This window comes from Danio rerio, chromosome 2 (genome assembly GCF_049306965.1).
Source record: "Danio rerio strain Tuebingen ecotype United States chromosome 2, GRCz12tu, whole genome shotgun sequence".
NCBI lineage: Eukaryota > Metazoa > Chordata > Actinopteri > Cypriniformes > Danionidae > Danio > Danio rerio.
This window is the reverse complement of record NC_133177.1, coordinates 3,795,001-3,815,522: the sequence shown is the minus strand read 5'-3', so window position 1 is coordinate 3,815,522 and position 20,522 is coordinate 3,795,001. Positions and strand designations below refer to the sequence as shown.

The window sequence follows — 20,522 nt, the reverse complement described above, 5'->3', positions numbered from 1 at the left end:
CACAGAATGGCGCAATCAGAATCAAGTATTCAAGACAGCGCTGTAATAATATATAATAAGGACATGGAATTTAAATTCTCACTTAATAATAAAAGATTTAACAGCTCTTATTGGCATTAATGTTTTCACACAGAAACTTAAAATTGTGCTAAAGGATAGTTTAAAGTTTAAAAATGTTCTTTGGAGTATTAAAATGTTCATTAAAAGGTTTTTATTGGAACAATGATTCTGCTAATGGGTTGCTACAAAAACATTCAATTGAACCAAAAGCTGTGGACGTTTTTTCTTATGTATAGTGGCAATTCCTTGAGAAACGGAATATTAATTGAGAAAACAGTGGGCGTGTCTTGTTTTTTTCTACTGTGAGCTGATTGGATGTAGTAAAGTATGCATTTTATTCAGAAAGATGGGGAAAAGGGTTTGTGGAGAGTTATTATAACCTAACAGACTCCTCCTCCTCACCATTTCTGTTTGTTGACAGACAGCAGGAGGGGTGTGGTTAAGTATGTTAGCCACGCCCAATACCTCAGACACATGTAATCTGACAATTTAACTGAAAACAAACAGGAAGTGCATTTTCAGATTTCAATTTTAGATTGCAAGGGCATTTTTTTCTCAATGACATGCACAGATGAATTGTTCACCACAAACCTAGCACGTAAGCTAACTAAATCATACGGTTAGTTTTGATTTCATTTTGTCCATCATAATAAAGTGTGAGCTCGGGTGCTAAAACAGCGTGAATAAACAGCACTATCATTGGCCGCAGTTGATCTTCTCCGTCTGTGTGTGCATGTGCATGTTGGTGTACATGTCAGGTGTCAGCTCTGTTTGATATGTAGTATTTGCGTTACTGTTGCACCCAGTAAATGAGAGGTAATCAGATCCATCTCTCCGCTGCGAGCCGCACTTAGAGGCACTCAGCTTTAATTACCTGGGCCGACTGGATGCAGAGAGCTTTTAAGATGCTCATCTCCTTTCACCAAACGTCTCGCTGAGACAGTAATGAATGGCTGGGACTACATTCGCCACTGGCGTTTTTTTTTTTTTACTGCCGCCTGCACTCAGGACCCCTCGGCGGTTTGTTTTTTTCTGATGTTACACGTGCCTGGCATAATCACTAACCAAAGTTTCAGGCTTTATTTAGAGACATAGCGAGAGATTTGTTGGGCTTTTCCATTTGTGAGATCTGTTAACACAGAATATGAGTTTCCTAACCAAAGCTACTTTTCTATTGAATTTTCAATGTAAACACAAGTTTGACCAATGTGTTTGATCGTTCCGCTCGCGTTCCGCATTCTTTTGAAGCATCGCACACGTGAACGCCATGTCAAATTAAAAGATCTTCAACTTTATTATGCAGAGCAGCTCATCACCGCCAGCTCCAAAAGCAGTGGACCAATCAGAAAATCTTGGAGGCGGGGCAACCATTGCAAGCTTCTTTTTATAGTAAAAGTGGCATGACATGTTTTATTTGCCGTTATGTCATAGGGTAGGCGCTAATTGTGTCCAGAAATCTGGGGTGGGGATTACAACAAGAGGAGACAAGCACAAAATCATTTTAGCTTCACTTTTAAGTGCTAAAGATGATGTTAAAGACATAATCTAATAGCACATTTATCGAAAATAGGGAATTAGATTTATACACGTCACCTACTTATATTAAATATTTTTTACCGGGTTTCACAGACACGGTTTTTTATACTGAAATGCAATACTAAAGTGTCTTTCACTGACATATTTTGCACACTGGTCATATTTTTCCTAAAACATTTTATAAAAGTTATTTCCTTATTAAATTAATCATAGTTTATTACAGGCTCTGGACTTCGCATCTCAAAAATCTAATTCTATAAGACACTATGGGCTCTATTTTAATGATATAGGCACAAAGTCTGAAGCGCAGGGCGCAAAAGCATTAAGGGCATGTCTGAATCCACTTTTGCTTTTTTTAAGGATGGAAAAATCCGCTCTGCGCCATGGCGTATGGTCTAACAGGGTTGAGCTTATTCTCTTAATGAGTTGTAGGTGTGTACTGAGAATAAACCAATTAGAGTCCTTCATTTTTAAAGCTGTTAGTTGTCCAATGTCCAAATCAATTAGAGAGCTATTCAGTAGAAGAAATCAGGTTTACTTTTCGGCTTCATTGATTGTATTTACTAAGCAATAAAATCATTGTGTGCCAGTTTGCAATGGCGATCCCAACGCAATCTCACGGCAATTCGTAACTTTTTGATTCAGTGGCTAATTCATATGATTCCATATGATCTAACTCGTACATTTGCTCATCACCCAATGACAGTTAGGGTTGGATACCACGCCTCCTTTTTAAAATCGTACATTTTCGTACGACTGAACTTGCCACTAAACTAACAACACGTAAAAATATTTACGTTTCTTTGAGAGATCAGGCTGGCAATACTCCACTATTTATAGGAAGGCAGAGCCCCACAATTATTCTGCCTAGGGCTCCCAAATGTACAGGGCCGGCCCTGGCCACCGTACATACACACAGAAAGCAAAGCTGAGCCTAAATGGCAATAAATGTTTGGCAGAATAGTCAACTTTTCTACATAATTACCCTATTAAAATCCTAATTAATATGCTTTTCTGCAGAGACTGGCAGGACTAAAGGACACAACGATAATGCGAAACAGCTAATTAACTTTAAATGAGTACATGCTGTGTGAGTAGCCTTCAGCTATTGCTATGAACTATAGCCTATCTTGCGTAACGTTTTCATTCACCAGTGTTGTGTAATATAAAGCAACGTGGGATCTGATTTGCATTGTGTGTTCAAAGCCCACACACTGTACACATGTGTTTTACCACATTCGGATGGATCTCGGGTCAAGCACTTGAGTCATGATTCTTAAAGCCTTATTTTTTTCATGAGTTAAATGATGAAAACAACATGAAGTAAAGCCAATCCTGTGTTGATTTATTCTCCTCAGGTAATGATCTGTTCCTCGTGGCGGTTCACGAGCTTGGTCATGCTTTAGGACTGGAACATTCCAGTGACCCGACGGCTATAATGGCTCCATTTTATCAGTATATGGACACTGAGAGCTTCAAACTGCCTCATGATGATCTTCAGGGCATCCAGAAAATATATGGTGAGTTTAAACCTCCAAGAACACCTCAGGTAGATAGGAATTCTGGTCCAGATTTGACATAAAGCTGGCACAGCAGGCATTCATCGCTGGCATACAGCATGTGGGCCGAACATGGGCCGGGTTTGACAGAGGTGGCACCTTCTTTAAGGCGGCACATAAGACTTGGGCCAGATATTAAATGTAGTATTTGGACCATATGTTAAAAAATGTATGTGGGCCATGTAAGTTTGGCCTATCTTGACCCACATTTAAAATACATTTCAATTATTTTCGAGTAACGAAAAAATCTACCAATCGTGTCGCTTCGAGAAAAAGCGTAGCCATAGTGTGCCTAAAGCGAAATGCTTCATGGGTTTATTAAATTCATTGCAGTCATGTCACAACAACATATCTGGCCCAAATCTGGCCCAATTATGGGTTATTACCTTGGTTGAGACTTGGACCAGATATGGTCCATGTTTGGCCCTTGTATGGAGGCCAGACATGATCCAATCATGTTCCTTAATTCACTGCAGCATGTGGGCCAAGCAAAAGCTAATTGTGTGGGCCAGATCTGAGCCAGAGAAATTTTGCCATGTAAGTTTGGCCTATCTTGACCCACTTTTAAAATACATTTAAACTATTGTTGAGAAAAGAAAAATTCTACCAATCAGGTCGTTTCAAGAAAAAGCACGACCATGAAGCAAAATGCTTCAAGGGTTTATCAAATTTATTGTAGTCATGACACACCAACATATCTGGCCCAGTTCAGGCCCGGTTATAGGTTATTACCTTGGTTAAGACTTGGCCCAGATATGGTCCATGTTTGGCCCTTGTATGGAAGCCAGATTTGGTCCAATATTGTACCGTAATTTACTGAGGCATGTGGGCCAAGCAAAAGCTGATTGTGTGGGCCAGATCTGAGCCAGAAAAATTGTGCTATATAAGTTTGGCCTATTTTGACCCACTTTTAAAATACATTTAAACTATTTTTGAGAAAAGAAAAAATTCTACCAATTGACTCACTTCGAGAAAAAGTGCAACCATGAAGCGAAATGCTTTAAAGGTTTGTCAAATTCATCGCAGTCATGTCACACCAACATATCTGGCCCAAATCAGGCCTAGATATGGGTTGCTACCTTGGTTGAGACTTGGACCAGATATGGTCCATGTTTAACCCTTATATGGAAGCCAGACATGATCCAATCATGTTCCGTAATTCACTGCAGCATGTGGGCCAAGCAAAAGCTAACTGTGTGGGCCAGATCTGGGCCAGAAAAAAATTTGCTATAAGGGACATTATTCGTTTGGTTCTGGAGAAAAGTTTTCAGTGTTTTATTAATATAGATACATTCTTTATATATCACTTCAAAAGCATTGTGCATTTGTGAGTGTGCTTCACACATGCCTGAGCATACTACCCGAGAAGCGTTTCAGCGACGGTCAGAAAGTGAAATGACTTGCCTTAAAGGGACTTTGACCTTATGTGTCGACTGACACAGAACTTTTCATTTTCTCTGCAGGTCCTCCAAACAAGAACCCTCAGCCCACTCGACTGCTGACGACGGCGACTCCTCCTCGCCTGCACCTACCGTCTGACCCGCGTAAACATGAACGTAGTCGCCCACACCGGCCTCCGCAGAAAAACAAACCCAGCCATCCAAACTCCAAACCCGACATCTGCGACGGAGGATTCAACACGCTGGCCATCCTGCGCAATGAGCTCTTCGTCTTCAAGGTCCGAACCCAGCAAACAATACTGTGTCTACACCAAGGATGGGCAAACTTGATCCTCGAGGACCGGTGTCCCTGCAGAGTTTTGTTCCAACACTAGTCAAACACACCTGGACATGCTAATCAGTGTCTTTAAGATCACAATAAATCTATAAGCAGGTGTGTTTGATTAGGGTTGGAGCTAAACTGTGCAGGACACCGGCCCTCCGGAACCGAGTTTGCCCACCCCTGGTCTACACAGTATTAAGATGTTGATCTCTGCTCTGTCGACTTTTGATGTTAAAAATTCAACTCTACAAATTAACAAAGCAACTTTTATTGACACTTTAGCAGTTAATAATGTAATGTGTGAGAAATAATATAAACAGAAAATTAAATCTGTAAAATAACAAAAAACACACTGGCAGTTTATTATGAGGTTTTTGTGGTGTAATATATAACACCAACCCAGACAATGTAGCACTTTCACGAGCATGGACCATGCCACACTTTGAGCTAGATTTTATTGTAGGCATGTAGGAATGAAGGGGATGGTAGGGGAACAGTGGGATGAAGGGGAAGGAAGATAAGGAATGAACAGTGAACAGGTAGGTAGGTTGATCGGGCGTCCTATGATGATGGCCAGAGACTCAGAGTGGGGGTACCATCGCTGTAATATTTTGGTAGAGTGATCAGACATCCCCGATTCAACCTAGGAGTGAAGAAAGAGGAATAGGAAGAGGGGAAATAGAGGGAGGGAGGGTCAGTTCGAGATAACGAGAAGATAAGTGCTATCAGAAAGAACAGGGAGATAATTATGATACTGAATTACATTTATTGATGAGTATTATTTGACAAGAGTTTTACGAAACAGGATTTATTTGGTGGAGGCTTCATCTGTAGCTTTGTTTGTAAGCTTTTAGATCCAGCTAAGTCTGCTGAGGGCGAAGGCAGGGGCGGAGCCTTCCCCCAGGACAGGGCCAACTTGGTGGCGGTGGGGAGGACGGTGGGTGAACGTCTGCGTCGGTGCCTGCAATCAAATGAATGAAATTATTGGTCAGCTTATATATTCCTTGTGTCTCTTGGCTATTGGTTGGAACCGATTGTGATGAGTGACAGGACATTAGGTCTGCCTTGTAGAACTACCGCTACAAGCTACAGTGCTAGAGGGATGGTCAGCCTTAAATACGTTTTTGGGGAGTAGGTGATTGGTTAAGATGACAAAGTGGGGCGTGGTTGCACTACTGAACCTTTGTTAACAAGTTAACTCCATTTAAACTATTAAAAATGTTATAAAAGTCGCTTTTTCTAATTTTGTTTAGATAAAAAGTTCAAAATGAAAAGGTCAAAGTTTCATAATGCAATTTAAAAACATTAATAAACGGGGAAAATAAAAACATGAATCATAAAATATGAAAAAATAATATGTGGATATTTTTACAGTAGTCTCCATTAGCTGGGGCCAGATGGAATCTGCAGACGTTTTTTGCTGTTTCTGCAGAGAGTTTTAGTAAAAATCTCTGGATTATTGCGGAATATTTTGGGAGTATCATAACTAAAACCTTAATATATAAAATAAAAGATTTTTTTTTTTTACTTTTATTTAATGTTTTCAATGCAAATCCAATTAGATTCACTTTATTTGGTAAACACAGCAAGTCTCTCATACAATATCTCTACTAAAAGACCATATTGTAAATAAATCATATAAATATTTTCATATTAGTCAATAATATTACTGAAATTAATTTAAAAACTAAATAAATATAGATTTAGTTGCCGGTTCATTCCACTGTGGCGACCTCGGATTAATAAAGGGAATAAGCCGAAAAGAAAATGAATGAATGAATAAATGAATAAATATAGATTTACACACCTTTACTCAAGTAAATAAACAGAATTAATAATGGGCTATTACCCAAAGAAGGGTTGCGGCTGGAAGGGCATCCGCTGCGTAAACACTTGCTGGATAAGTTGCCGGTTCATTCCGCTGTGGCGACCCCGGATTAATGAAGGGACTAAGCCGACAAGAAAATGAATGAATGAATGAATGAATGATAGGCTAAAAATCAGGGAAAATATGTGGGCCTGGCGATGGCTGCTTTTGAAGTATATATATATACACATATACACACATATATATATATATATATATATATATATATATATATATATATATATATATATATATATATATATATATATATATATATATATATATATATATACACATATACACACACACACACATATATATATATATATATATATATATATATATATATATATATATATATATATATATATATATATATATATATATATGTATATATATATATATATATATATATATATATATATATGTATATATATATATATATATATATATATATATATATATATATATATATATATATATATATATATATATATATATATATATATATATATACACACACACATATATATATATATATATATATATATATATATATATATATATATATATATATATATATATATATATATATATATATATATATTTATATTTTATTTTATTTTACAGTGCATGTTCCGAACCACTGATTGAAATCAAATGGTTCATAAAGGTTTTTGAAGCTTCATAAAGCAATTTTACAATGCAATATATATATATATATATATATATATATATATATATATATATATATATATATATATATATATATATATATATATATATATATATAGATAGATAGATAGATATAGATAGATATAGATATAGATATAGATAATACTTATAGATATCCTTAAGACTAACATACTGATACTAACATCTAAAAAACATCACTTTAAGTTCACAGGACTTTTAAAATGTGACTGAGAAACACTGCAGTATTAGTCTCTGCATTTGCTAACAGCATTGGTCTCTCATTAGGATCAGTGGTTCTGGAGGGTGAGAGATAATTCTGTGGTGCCTGGATACCCGATGCAGATCAGCTACTTCTGGAGAGGTTTGCCTCCCAAGATTGATGCCGTCTACGAAAACAGCGAGGGGAAGTTCGTCTTCTTCAAAGGTAGGATACTTGTCATTATGAATTGTACACTATTTGACAAAGGTATTGTTGTTGATCCCGGTTGTAAGAGCAACAAATAATAACTTCTAGTTGATCATTTGGAAACGTGGTAGAAGGTAGAGTTTTCTGTTGAATCATTCGTTGAACTGCATCCCAATCATCACAAATACTGCAGAAGACCTACTGGACGCAGTCAAAGAAATCAGTCAAGTTTGGTGAAGAAAAAATCATGGTTTGGGGTTAGTTCAGTATGGGGGCGTGCGAGAGATCTGTAGAGTGCATGGCAACATCAACAGCAAGTGGCGTAGTGGATAGCACAATCACCTCACAGCAAGAAGGTCGCTGGTTCGAGCCCCTGCTGGGTCAGTTGGCATTTCTGTGTGGAGTTTGCATGTTCTCCTCATGTTCGCGTGGGTTTCCTCTGGGTGCTTCTGAGCTCCAAAGACATGGGCTATAGGTGAATTGAGTAAGCTAAATTGGCCATATGTGTGTGAATGAGAATGTATGGGTGTTTCCCAGTGATGGATTGCAGCTGAAAGAACATCCGCTGCATTAACATATGCTGGATAAGTTGGCGGTTCATTCCGCTGTGGCAACCCCTGATTAATAAAGGGACTAAGTCGAAAAGAAAATCAATGAATCAATTAATTTAATAATATATTAACTAGGGATGTAACGGTATCAGAATTTCACGGTACGGTAATACCTCGGTATGAATGGCACGGTACGGTATTTATTGAATAATTTACAGGAAAACAAAACTAATGAAAAGACTCGAAAAAAGTGCCAAAAGTACTTATTTACCTTACCACTGAACATATCAATGACATACAAAATTAGCCATCTATCTGTAAATTTCGAAACAGGAATTTTAATTTTTCAATTTTAATAACAAAAAACTATTAAACCATATAAAAAAATAAAGTTTCAATTTAGTATTGTTGAAAACTCATCACATTCAACATTTAATCACTCACTCACTTAGATAGAGATGGGGTTTTTTAAGGAAAATGATCATATAAATATAATATGGCAAAAGCTGGGATCTCTGGCCATGTCCCCTGCAACAGAAATAAACCCCTCTCATTTGGGACTGAGGTTTCTGGGACAGAGAGATATGATTTAGCCAAGGTTGACAGCAGTGGGTAACGTTGTGCATTGTCTTTCCACCACTTGAGAGGACAAGCCATGAGTGAAATAGAGGTCTCTTTGCGGTACAAGTCAATGTCTGCATTAATCTAACAAGCGTGCTGTGTTCTGCAGTCCCCATGACTGTCTTTAGTCGTATTCCCCGACTTATATTTCACCACAGTCTGACAGTGCCTGCATACTGTTTTTTTCTTTGTCCGTCACCTTTTCTCCTTTTCGATCTTTTTAGAAAGAAACCGAAATGCTTCCACACATCCGATTTAAAACCCGCTTTAGGTTCGATCATTTCCAGCTCTTTTTCCTCCCTGCTACTAGCAGCACACTCCATTTCCGCATTACTGGATCTGTAGTGACAACAGACCGCAAAGGATGATGGCCACGCCCAGGCTGATGGGAACTGTAATTCCCGCTATCTCCCATTCACTTCATTCGCCTAAGCAAACTTTTCTCAGAAATATAGTTTTATTGAGTCATGCGCCTACGGTAATATTGAAAAAAACTACTATTGCGGTATGACGGTATTTACAATATTGTTACATCCCTAATATTAACACATAAGACCACATACGAAATACGAAGACCGCAACAGAAATGTGTCAGGGATCCCTAAAGAGTGACAAAATTGTTTAACGTTTATTGTGATTATTCATTAAGTCATCAGATTATTAAGGCTAACAATATACAAACAAGAAACTGTTCAATCAGCACATTAAAATGAACAGTTTAGATTTGCCACATTTCAGGATCCCGCGACACATTGCCGTTGTAGTTCTCAGTGTGTAGGTGGTTTTCTACTTGCATGTGTTTTCATGCTTTTTGAGCTCTCTCAACCACTGTAGTAAACAGCAATTGTTCTCAGTTCTGTTTATTAGTATATACTGTGTAACGCATCTATTTAATCTTTTAAAAATGTCTCTGTATTTCTCAAGGCAACCGGTTCTGGGTGTTTAAGGATACAACTCTGCAGCCCACATATCCTCAGGACATTTCTCTTTTTGGCAGTGGAATGCCCACGCAGAGCATCGAAACAGCTGTTTGGTGGGAAGACGTGGCCAAAACCTACTTCTTCAAAGGGGATAGGTCAGTTTTACAGCTCCCTGTTTACAGCGTGAGATGGGACACAGTGGATGCCGAATTCACTGGCGTATTTCATAGCATCTGTTAGAACTGTCTGCCTTTGTTTGCTGTTACAGGTACTGGAGGTACAATGAGGATATGAGGACGATGGACCCTGGATATCCACAACCTATTACTGTGTGGAAAGGCATCCCAGACTCTCCACAGGGAGCATTCGTGGACAAAGCCAATGGTATGACATTAAAAAGACCCTGACTAACATTATTATTATATAGTCATTGAGTTACACAGTACTCACAGGTATTATTCCAAATTTCAGAATTAAATACAGCTACTGTCAAGCTACTGAAAAAATGTTGCTACTATAAGAGCTCCTTCTAGCTAGCTACTCCCCAACACTGCAACTCTTTCCATCCCAAAATCTCCTCACAGGTGCAGGGTTTGAGTAATTGGTTCTTGAGGAGAAATATCAGGGTTTCAGCTGAAAAGCTCAAGTTTCTCTGAAGCTCAGTGTGTTCTGGAGCTGCTGATCTCTGAGCTCCTTCACTGATAATTGGCCTCTGTGTGGTTTCTCTTAAAATCTCTCGGCCCGTGTAGATTTTCAGAAAGACAACTGGGCTGCAGTTTGGTCATTTTTAACATCTACATTCACATCAATATTAACTTGAAACACTGGGTCTCATTCGTTAACTATGCGTGGTCTAAAAACTTTAGGATAAAAGCTTTATCTATGTGTTTTTGCTGGAATGATTTAAAAACGTTAGGATAAAAACGTTATTGTGTTTTTGATCAAATATTCTAAAAAAACGTTACGGTAAAATGGTTATCATTGTGTTTTTGCTGAAACGATTTAGAAACTCTGGGACAAAATCTTTATCATTGTGTTTTTGTTAAAATATTCTAAAAAACGTTACGGTAAAAACATTACCATTGTGTTTTTGCTGGAACGTTCTAAAAATGTTAGGATAAAAACCTTCTCATTGTGTTATTGCTGGAACGATCTAAAAATGTTACGATACAAACGTTATCATCGGGTTATTGCTGGAACGTTCTAAAATGTTACGATAAATTTTATCATTGTGTTTTTGCTGGAACGTTCTAAAAATGTTAGGATAAAAACCTTCTCATTGTGTTATTGCTGGAACGATCTAAAAATGTTACGATACAAACGTTATCATCGGGTTATTGCTGGAACGTTCTAAAATGTTACGATAAATGTTATCATTGTGTTTTTGCTGGAACGTTCTAAAAATGTTAGGATTATTACCTTATCATTGTGTTATTTCTGGAACGATCTAAAAATGTTACGATACAAACGTTATCATCGGGTTATTGCTGGAACGTTCTAAAAATGTTACGATAAATGTTATCATTGTGTTTTTGCTGGAACGTTCAAAAAATGTTAGGATTATAACCTCATCATTGTGCTAATGCTGAAACAATCTAAAAACGGTAAGACAAAAACGTTATCATTGTGTTTTTGCTGGAACGTTCTAAAAATGTTAGGATGATAACCTCATCATTGTGTTATTGCTGGAAGAATCTAAAAACGTTAGGATAAAAACGTTATCATTGTGCTTTTGTTAAAAATGTTTTAAAAATATTACGATGAAAACATTATCATTGTGTTTTTGCTGAAACGTCCAAAAAACATTGTGAAAAATGTTCTCATTGTGTTTTTCTTGGAACATTTTAATAACGTTTTACGTAATATAACAAGAGAATGAAATGTTCTAAAAGCGTAAAAAAACTGGACATTTTGAACGTTCTAATAATGTTGAAACAAAAGGTTTTAATAACCTAATCCAGTGTTTCCCAACCCTGTTCCTAAAGGTGCACCAGCAGTACATATTTTCAACCTCTCCCTACTGAAACACACCTGAATCAACTCATCAGAACATAAGAAGAGACTTCAAAACGTGAAGTTAATGGGTCAGACAAGGGAGACATCTAAAATATGTGCTGTTGGTGTGCCTCCAGGAACAAGGTTGGGAAACACTGACTTAATGGAACGTCACATATGACATCATCTTCTCTTTTCCCAAAGGATTCACATACTTCTACAAGGGGAAGGAGTACTGGAAGTTCAACAATCAGCGACTGAGAGTAGAGCCAGGCTACCCTCGATCCATCCTGCGAGACTTCATGGGCTGTGACGGTCTGCCCACTGACCCCGACTGGGACTGGAGCCCTCCGCAAGAAGAGGAACCACCCCAATTTGACGACGACAATGTCGATATCGTTCTGAAATTAGAAAGCAGCGGCGGAGCAGAAAAAGCAGTAGCCATCGCCATCCCATGTGTGTTGGCGCTGTGCATGATGGTCCTGCTTTACACTGTGTTTCGCTTCAAGAGGAAGGACACGCAGCGCCACATACTGTACTGCAAGAGATCCATGCAGGAGTGGGTTTGAGACATAAATGACCCAATGTTAATACGGTCTTCATGATAAAACCCCCTCGGAATTTTTGACTTCTCTTGATGCCGCTTTGTTGGCAGAAGCAAAGACGAAAACAACTTTATCTGCCTTCAAAGGTGGCAATGTGTGTGTGTTGTTTTTTTTTTTGTATGGTCCGTGTGGCCTTGGGAGACCACTTTGGTGACTGAAGCCCAATGCGAGAGTACATCGTTACTCTACAAACCATCAACTTTTCAATTGACTTTGAGAGCTATTTATCTTCGAACTGCAGATGCTCCATAATGTGTGTGTGTCACTCCGAAATACTTGCTCGTGTGGAGAAAAAAACTGATACCCAAAACCAAATATGCCCTTAGTGTCCAAAGAGGACTGCTTCATTCACGTGGGATATTTCTGAGATGATTATCCATCATTGTTTGAGTTCCGTTCCGTTTTGCAGGATCAGTGGGGAAATCAGAAGGGACGTTGACGTGTAACACCGGGGCTACATGCAATATTTCGTCGAATGCCTTAAATCACATATTGCATTTAATTTTAGTGTGTGTGTTCGTGTACATGTGCCTGTGCGAATGTGTCTTTTTGTCACTCTTTTTTTCACACTGCTGACCGGCAGAAACTTGCGGTAGGATTTAAAGTGCCACTGACCTCTGGAAACACTGAAAAGCCAGTACACGCATGACTCTGAAATGTAGAAACTGAGAGCTTTTGATTACATCATACACAATCAAACAAAACAATGGTATTCAGCTGAAGTACCAAATGAACCTTCATGTATCTCATAAGAAGCAACAGATCATCAAAAATACTAAATTGTCAAAGCTATATAAAAGCAACAGAGTTTGAAATGCAGTATTTAAACTACATGAAGGAAATACTTGTGCTTGCAAGGCAGCAAGAAAGCAGTATTAAAGTTTAAAGTATGTTTAAAGAGTTCACACTTAGCTGATGATTGATTATAAAGCTTGTATACTGTCCCGGGAAAAAGGCCTGAGCTCATAAGATCCTTGAGCCCGGGGCTTCCTCCCGTTTTCAGGGCGAGAGGGGAGTTTGAGCTCAGGTAGATCAACTTACTTATGTCTAATGATGAATTAGGGATTGCAATGGAAAGAAATGTTGCTGACTAAGAGCTCATTTGTGGTGCCAATTAAGTTTGGTTAATTTAAGTCGCATGTCTTTGGACGATGGGAGGAATCCGGAGAACCCTGGGGAAGCCCCGCAAGCATGGGGAGAATGTGTAAACTGGCCTGGTAAGGACTTGAACCAGTGACATTCTTACTGTAAGGCAACAGTGCTGGGCCACCATATCTTGAAAAATGGAGGAGTAGAGGGGGGAGGGAGATTCTTCAACAAGTACAGTAGATAACTGAGGTAACGAAACTTTGGTTATTTTATGTGACTTCCCTACTGAAAAAAACAGCTTAAACCAGCCTAGACTGGTTGGCTGGTTTTAGCTGGTCGGCCATACTAGTTTTAAAGGGGTTTTGGCCATTTCCAGGCTGGTTTCCAGCCATTTCCAGCCTGGTCTTAGCTGGTCAGGCTGGGAGATGACCAGCTAAAACCACCTCGACCAGCCTAGCCAGGCTGGGAGCCCAGCCAAAACCAGCTATGTTCAGCTTAAACCAGACTGGTCAAGCTGGTTTCAGTTGGATTTAGCTGGTTATTTTCTAGCCTGACCAGCTAAGACCAGGCTGGAAATGGCAGGAAACCAGCCTGGAAACCCCTCTAAATTCAGGCTGGTCAACCAGCTAAAACCAGCCAACCAGCCTAGGCTGGTTTAAGCTGTTTTTTTCAGTAGGGAAGTCACATAAAATAACCAAAGTTTCGTTACCTCAGTTATCTACTGTACTTGTTGAAGAATCTCCCTCCCCCCTCTACTCCTCCTCCATTTTTCAAGATATGGTGGCCCAGCACTGTTGCCTTTTTCAGCAGGGTTAGGAATCATCTGACAAGCGAAGGGGATGCCGGGAAGAGGGGGCAGGGGTGATGTCTTGGAATTCGTGAACCCTTGACAATGTCCTTAGAATCGTAACTCGACACAGGGAAAACATGCAAACTCCGCACAGAAATACTAGATGGCCCAGCGAAGACCCGGCGCCATTGGTATTCTTTCTGTGAGGCATCAGTGCTAGTCACTGGGCCACCATGCTGCCCATTCTGGATATAGGTGGAGGAAGGGGAGGAGGGGGGTTTCTTCCAGAGGAAGATAGTTGTAGAAAGGAAATCAGGATATATAGAGGCTGCGTCCGAAACAGCCTACTACTCAGTAGGTACTGCATTTGAATTTAAACGTAATCCTCGGCCGTTAGAAAAGTATGTTCTATACAGTATGAACGTGAAAAGTATGAATGGAATTCGGACGTACTACATCCGCCATTTCCGACATAGTTTATGGTAGGAAATCAGTAAAGGAAGCAATGCAACAACACTGCATCAACTTTATAAATGACATCCTTTTCACTACAAGTGATTCCAAGAGATGCAAAATGATCAGATGCATTTGTATAAAAGGACATAGTGAGTTGCTGTGTAATTATAAGTATTTTTATGAGCCAGATGAGTGGTCTGTTATAGCATTGCCATTGGCAATATTGTATATTAGTAAATATATCATTCATTCATTTATTCATCTTCTGCCGCTTTTCCGGGGCCGGGTCACGGGGGCAGCAGTTTGAGGAGAGAACCCCAGACTTCCCTCTCCCCAGACACTTTCTCCAGCTCCTCCAGGGGGATCCCAATGCGTTCCCAGGCTAGCCGAGAGACATAGTCCCTCCAGCGTGGAGGCGTCCAGGAGGCAGCAGAAAGAGATGCCAAAGCCACCTCAGCTGACTTCTCTCGATGTAGAGGAGCAGCGACTCTACTCCGAGCTCCTCCCGGGTCTCAGAGCTCCTCACCCTATCCATAAGAGTGCGCCCTGCCACCCTGCAAAGGAAACTCATTTCGGCCGCTTGTATCCGAGATCTTGTCCTTTCGGTCATAATCCAAAGCTCATGACCATAGGTGAGAGTAGAAACGTAGATTGACCGGTAAATCGAGAGCTTAGCCTTTCAGCTCAGCTCCTTCTTTACCACAACGAACCAGTAAATCAACCGCATTACTGCTGCCGCTGCACCAATCTGCTTGTCAATCTCATGTCCCATCTTTACCTCACTTGTAAACAAAACCCCAAATACTCAAACTCCTCCACCTGGGGTAAGGACTTTCCTCCAACCAGGAGAGCAAGGAGGAAAGAAAATAAATCAAATAATTTATTTCAGCGCTGCCTTGCAAACACTCATGTGTTTACCTCAAAAAAGGTCCATGCTTGAGGGTTATAAAATGTTAAAAATAACAGCTGCAACACAGGCTCATTGGAAATATGTGCTTTAGCCTAGATTTTTGTGAAACCACAAACATATAAAGTACTTAAACATAACTTTCACCGCAGTTTCAGAATAAAATTAATTCTATGTTGCTCTTCACACTAATGATATGAACAGGGAGGGCATATTATCAATGAATGAAGGATTATTTTCACAAATTTCTTGGCAAAACTCCAAATACATATTAAAAACCAACTTAATGTTGTCTGATTTATAATCACACATATTTGTCTCACCTATCTATCTCCATATGGTAAGTTTTCTGGCATGGTCAGTTTGTCAGGAACTCACTGTACGGAGCTGTGTTTGTAATGCAGAGTGTTCAAATTCGAGTCTGTTGAAGCATGCTTTCACTGAAGAGATAAAATCAATGTAAAATGAAGGTAAAACTACATGGTTAGAGTGCAGTTTTTGCTTACGTTTGCTTTAGAAAACACTATTGGTTACGACAAGCTTCAACTTCCCCTGGACATGTACAAGATTGATGTGTATCGGAAGCGTACAACAATATGTACCCTAAGTAACGTATTTTAAATGAACTAAATTGTTGATAACGGCCTCTAGTGGATTTATTATCTGAAACGTACAATAAAAGGTACCCTATGTAACGTATTTCAGATTCGCAAAATTGTTAACAACGCCCTCTAGTGGATTTATCATTAGAAGCTAGCAATAAAACACACTCTAAGAAGCGTATTACAGACAAAACGTAATGAAAGTAAAGTATTTTAGATTGGCAAATATGTAGACAGCGCCCTCAAGTGGACATGTCACCTGAAACGCATGCCAAAGTGTAACAAAAGTAACGTATTTCAAACATACAAATATGTAGATAACCCTCTCTACTGGATTTATCATCAGAAACATGCAACGAAACCCCCTAAGTAGAGTATTTTATTATCACAAAAATGTAGACAGCACCCTCTAGGGGAAATGTCACCTAAAACATACAAAAAAAAAGTGTGCCAAAAGTAACATGTTTCAGATTTGCAAAAATGTAGCCAACGCCCTCTGGTGGACATGTCACCTGAAACGCATGCCAAAGTGTAACAAAAGTAATATATTTCAAATACACAAATATGTAGACAGCACCCTCTAGTGGACATGTCAACTGAAACATACAACAAAATGTCCCATAAGTAACATATTTCAGATTCACAAAAGTGTAACAACGCACTCTAGTGGATTTATTATCAGAAATGTGCAATGAAACACACCTTAAGTGACATATTTCCGATTCGCAAAAATGTAGACAGTGTCCTCTAGTGCATGGGTTCCCAAACTTTTCAGCCCGCGACCCCTAAAATGACAATGTCAGTAAATCGCGACTCCCAATATCCTCTGAGGTGGTTATTAATATAGAAACCTTGCATGCAATGGCACGCACACACCAACAGGCCGAAGTCTATTCTTTGTTTAATTTTCAGTCAGTGCTGTAAATGTGCCAGAAAGTTTAAGCTGGTATTATAAAATCAATCTGCTGCATCTGACGCTACTGCTGTGTCTTTAATGTAATGTATTTACCCCAGGGGTTGCAGTCTAATAGAACTAGTAACTATAAGCTACTATAGTAACCATATAGTATAACTATAAACAACTTGGGTTTAATAAAAATAAATAGATTATTGGAAATCACCAGGAGACCCCCCCATTCATTGTCCCGCGACCCCTCGGGGGGTCCCGACCCCCACTTTGAGAACCACTGCTCTAGTGGACATGTCACCTGAAACGTACAACAAAACTTATCAAAAGTAACATATTTTAGATTTGGAAAAATGTCGACAGCGCCCTCGAGTTGATTTATTATCAGAAATGTGCAATGAAAAACACCTTAAGTAACATATATCCAATTCGCAAAAATGTAGACAGCATTCTCGAATGGACATGTCATCTAAAATGTTCAACAAAACATATCAAAAGTAACATTTCAGATTCGCAAAAATGTAGACAGCGTCCTCTAGTGGATATGTCACCTAAACGTACAACAAAACATACAACAAAAGTAACGTATTTTAGGTTTGAAAAAATGTAGACAGAGCCCTGGAATGGACATGTCAATTGAAACATACAACAAAGCGTACCAAAAGTAACATATTTTAGAATCGCAAAAATGTAGACAGTGCCCTCTAGTGGACATGTCAACTGAAACATACAACAAAACATACAAAAAGTAGCATATTTCAGATTTGCAAAAATGTAGACAGCGCCCTCTAATGGACATGTCAACTAAAACATACAAAATAACATACCAAAAGTAGCGTATTTCAGGTTGATTTATTTTACAGAAATGTGCAATGAAACACACCTTAAGTAACAAAAAATGCAAATGCAGATTAGCAAAAAAATGTAGACTGTGCCCTCTAGTGGACATGTGAACTGAAACGTTCAACAAAACATACCAAAAGTAGCGTATTTCAGATTCGCAACAATGTAGACAGCGCCCTCTAGTGGATTCATTATCAGAAATGTTCAATGAAACACACCTTAACATATTTATGATTGGCAAAAATGTAGACAGTGTCCTCTTGTGGATGTCACCTAAAAGTCCAACAAAGCGTACCAAAAGTAACATTTTTCAGATTCACAAAAAAATCTAAACAGCGCCCTCTAGTAGACATGTCAACTGAAACATAAAACAAACATACAAAAAGTAGTGTATTTCAGATTCGCAAAAATGTAGACAGCGCCCTCTAGTGGATTTCTCATCTATAACACAAAACAAAAAGTATGTGAAGCAACAAATTTTACATATCGCAACGATAAAATGAAGTCTGAAGCACATTATATAAATGAGCTGGTGTTGAAATAACATTCATTCACTGTTTCCAGGCACTGGTTTGGGTAAAATCTGCATCTGTTGGACAGCTAAAATGAACAAAAACTGTAAACGAAAAATGAACGAATTTGATTTACCGCATATTTCTGTTTCAGACATGTGTGAAGATTTGTTAGCATGATCATTCTCAGATCACCGAACACATCAGATGTTGCCATTTTACATTTCTTTTCTGAGTGTTTATTCAAAGTGGAGTGATGTATATTGTCACATGCCTTGTTTTATCTTCGGTTCTCGCCAACTGATCTATAATGCACCGTCAGCAGAAACGCGCATCTGAGTTTCCACGTGTGATCTGTTGTTTTGCTCATTAACAGAGGAGTATTTGAAGAATATATGCCCCCGTTCTATCTTTTGGTCACTTGAGTATTGGATGTGTATCTGAACATGCTGTATATATATCTCATGTAGTGTCTTTATTACAGATATGAAAGGCAAAATATGCAGTACATCAATAATAAGATATTATCTATTATCAGATGTGGCGTGTGAATCATTCTTGTGAAACTCTAATGAAGACGTTAACAAAAACTGTACCATGCAACCATAAGACATTAACATGTAATTTATCACTGGAATCCACGAAAAGGTTGTTTGGATGATATAATTAAACAATTCTATATTAAATAATATTGCCGACTCATGATTTATGTTGTATCATCTTATGCTAAAATATTTGGGAATGTTTTAATCTGATAAACTGACTTTATTTGATCATAAAGACACAAGGAAACGTAATTTTTTTTATCTAGCAAGGAAAACGTAACTATTTTCTGTAGTGTTATTCATTTCCAGTGGAGACCTACGTGGTGTTCCAGCCTGATCTCACGAAAAAACGTAAGTATTTTACGTTTTGCTAGTTTAGTAGCTAATTCGTACGAATTCATATGATTTCAGTCGTACGAAATGATACGATTTTAAAAAGGAGGTGTGGCACCTAACTCCACCCCTAACCCCAACCGTCATTGGGGGATAAGCAAATCGTACTAAATTGTACGAATTAGAACGTACAAATTCATACGAATTAGGCACTAAATGAAAAAGTTACGAATTGCCGTGAGATTGTGTTGGGTGTTCTGATCATCTCCGTATGTGCAAAATTCGTATTCGATTTGACGTGCGAATCCGATCAAATATTTGAACTCCTGTGACTAGACCGTATACAACTTGCCAACCAGATGGGATGTATTTCAGTGTTGTTCAATAAGGTCCGTGCACGTATGATGAGAAATAGTAGTTTTTCGTTATTACTATTCATATATTCGGATTACTATCCGAACTTTTTTGTGGTCCATAAGTTTCTACTATTCATTTATTCATTTAATCATGGTGAACGCTTGGAAAATAAAGGCTCTTGCTTTTGCAGTTCTTTCTTTTGGACAATGCGACAGTTAGCTTCTCTCCCATCGGGCATAACAAAACTGAAAATTCTGTGCGACTGCCACAAGGGGGCGTATTCCGGCAGTCGTGTCTGAATGTTGTATTCAGTGGAAAGATGGCTTAATTCGTACAAATTTGCACAAGTTGAATTGTGCAAAATTGTATGATTTTAAAAAAAGGAAGCGTGGCACCAAACCCTGCCCCTAAATCAAACCGTCATTGGAGGATGAGCAAATCGTACTAAAATGTATAAATGAGATCGTACAAATTCATACGAATTAGCCACAAAAAAAGTTACAAATGCGGTGAGATAGCATTGAAAATACAGCAAAACAGTAATACTGTGAAACTATATTTTTGTTTTATTGTTTTAATTAATAATAAATAAATAAAATTAAATATTGAATAAAATAAAATACTAAATTAAATTAATACAAAA

At 38.4% G+C, this 20,522-nt stretch overlaps 1 protein-coding gene and 1 long non-coding RNA gene across 4 annotated transcripts in view; both read left to right on the top strand.

The window, feature by feature from the left end:
* Positions 1 to 13,440, top strand: part of mmp16b (matrix metallopeptidase 16b (membrane-inserted)) — a 48,216-nt gene extending 34,776 nt beyond the window's left edge. For 2 of the 3 annotated variants that reach the window (XM_695689.11, XM_009296801.5), the window contains exons 5-10: positions 2,955 to 3,116; positions 4,619 to 4,833; positions 7,726 to 7,864; positions 9,943 to 10,093; positions 10,207 to 10,322; positions 12,138 to 13,440. In XM_695689.11, the coding sequence (XP_700781.6) occupies positions 2,955 to 3,116; positions 4,619 to 4,833; positions 7,726 to 7,864; positions 9,943 to 10,093; positions 10,207 to 10,322; positions 12,138 to 12,502 (1,148 nt within the window). In that variant the 3' untranslated portion in view covers positions 12,503 to 13,440. Of the gene's footprint in view, positions 1 to 2,954; positions 3,117 to 4,618; positions 4,834 to 7,725; positions 7,865 to 9,942; positions 10,094 to 10,206; positions 11,039 to 11,630; positions 11,733 to 12,137 lie in introns of those variants that run through there. The other variant, XR_012390288.1, reaches the window with a different exon arrangement.
* The window catches only part of LOC141377726 (uncharacterized), a 187,866-nt gene that overhangs the window by 75,950 nt on the left and 91,394 nt on the right, over positions 1 to 20,522 (top strand). The window lies entirely within an intron of this gene.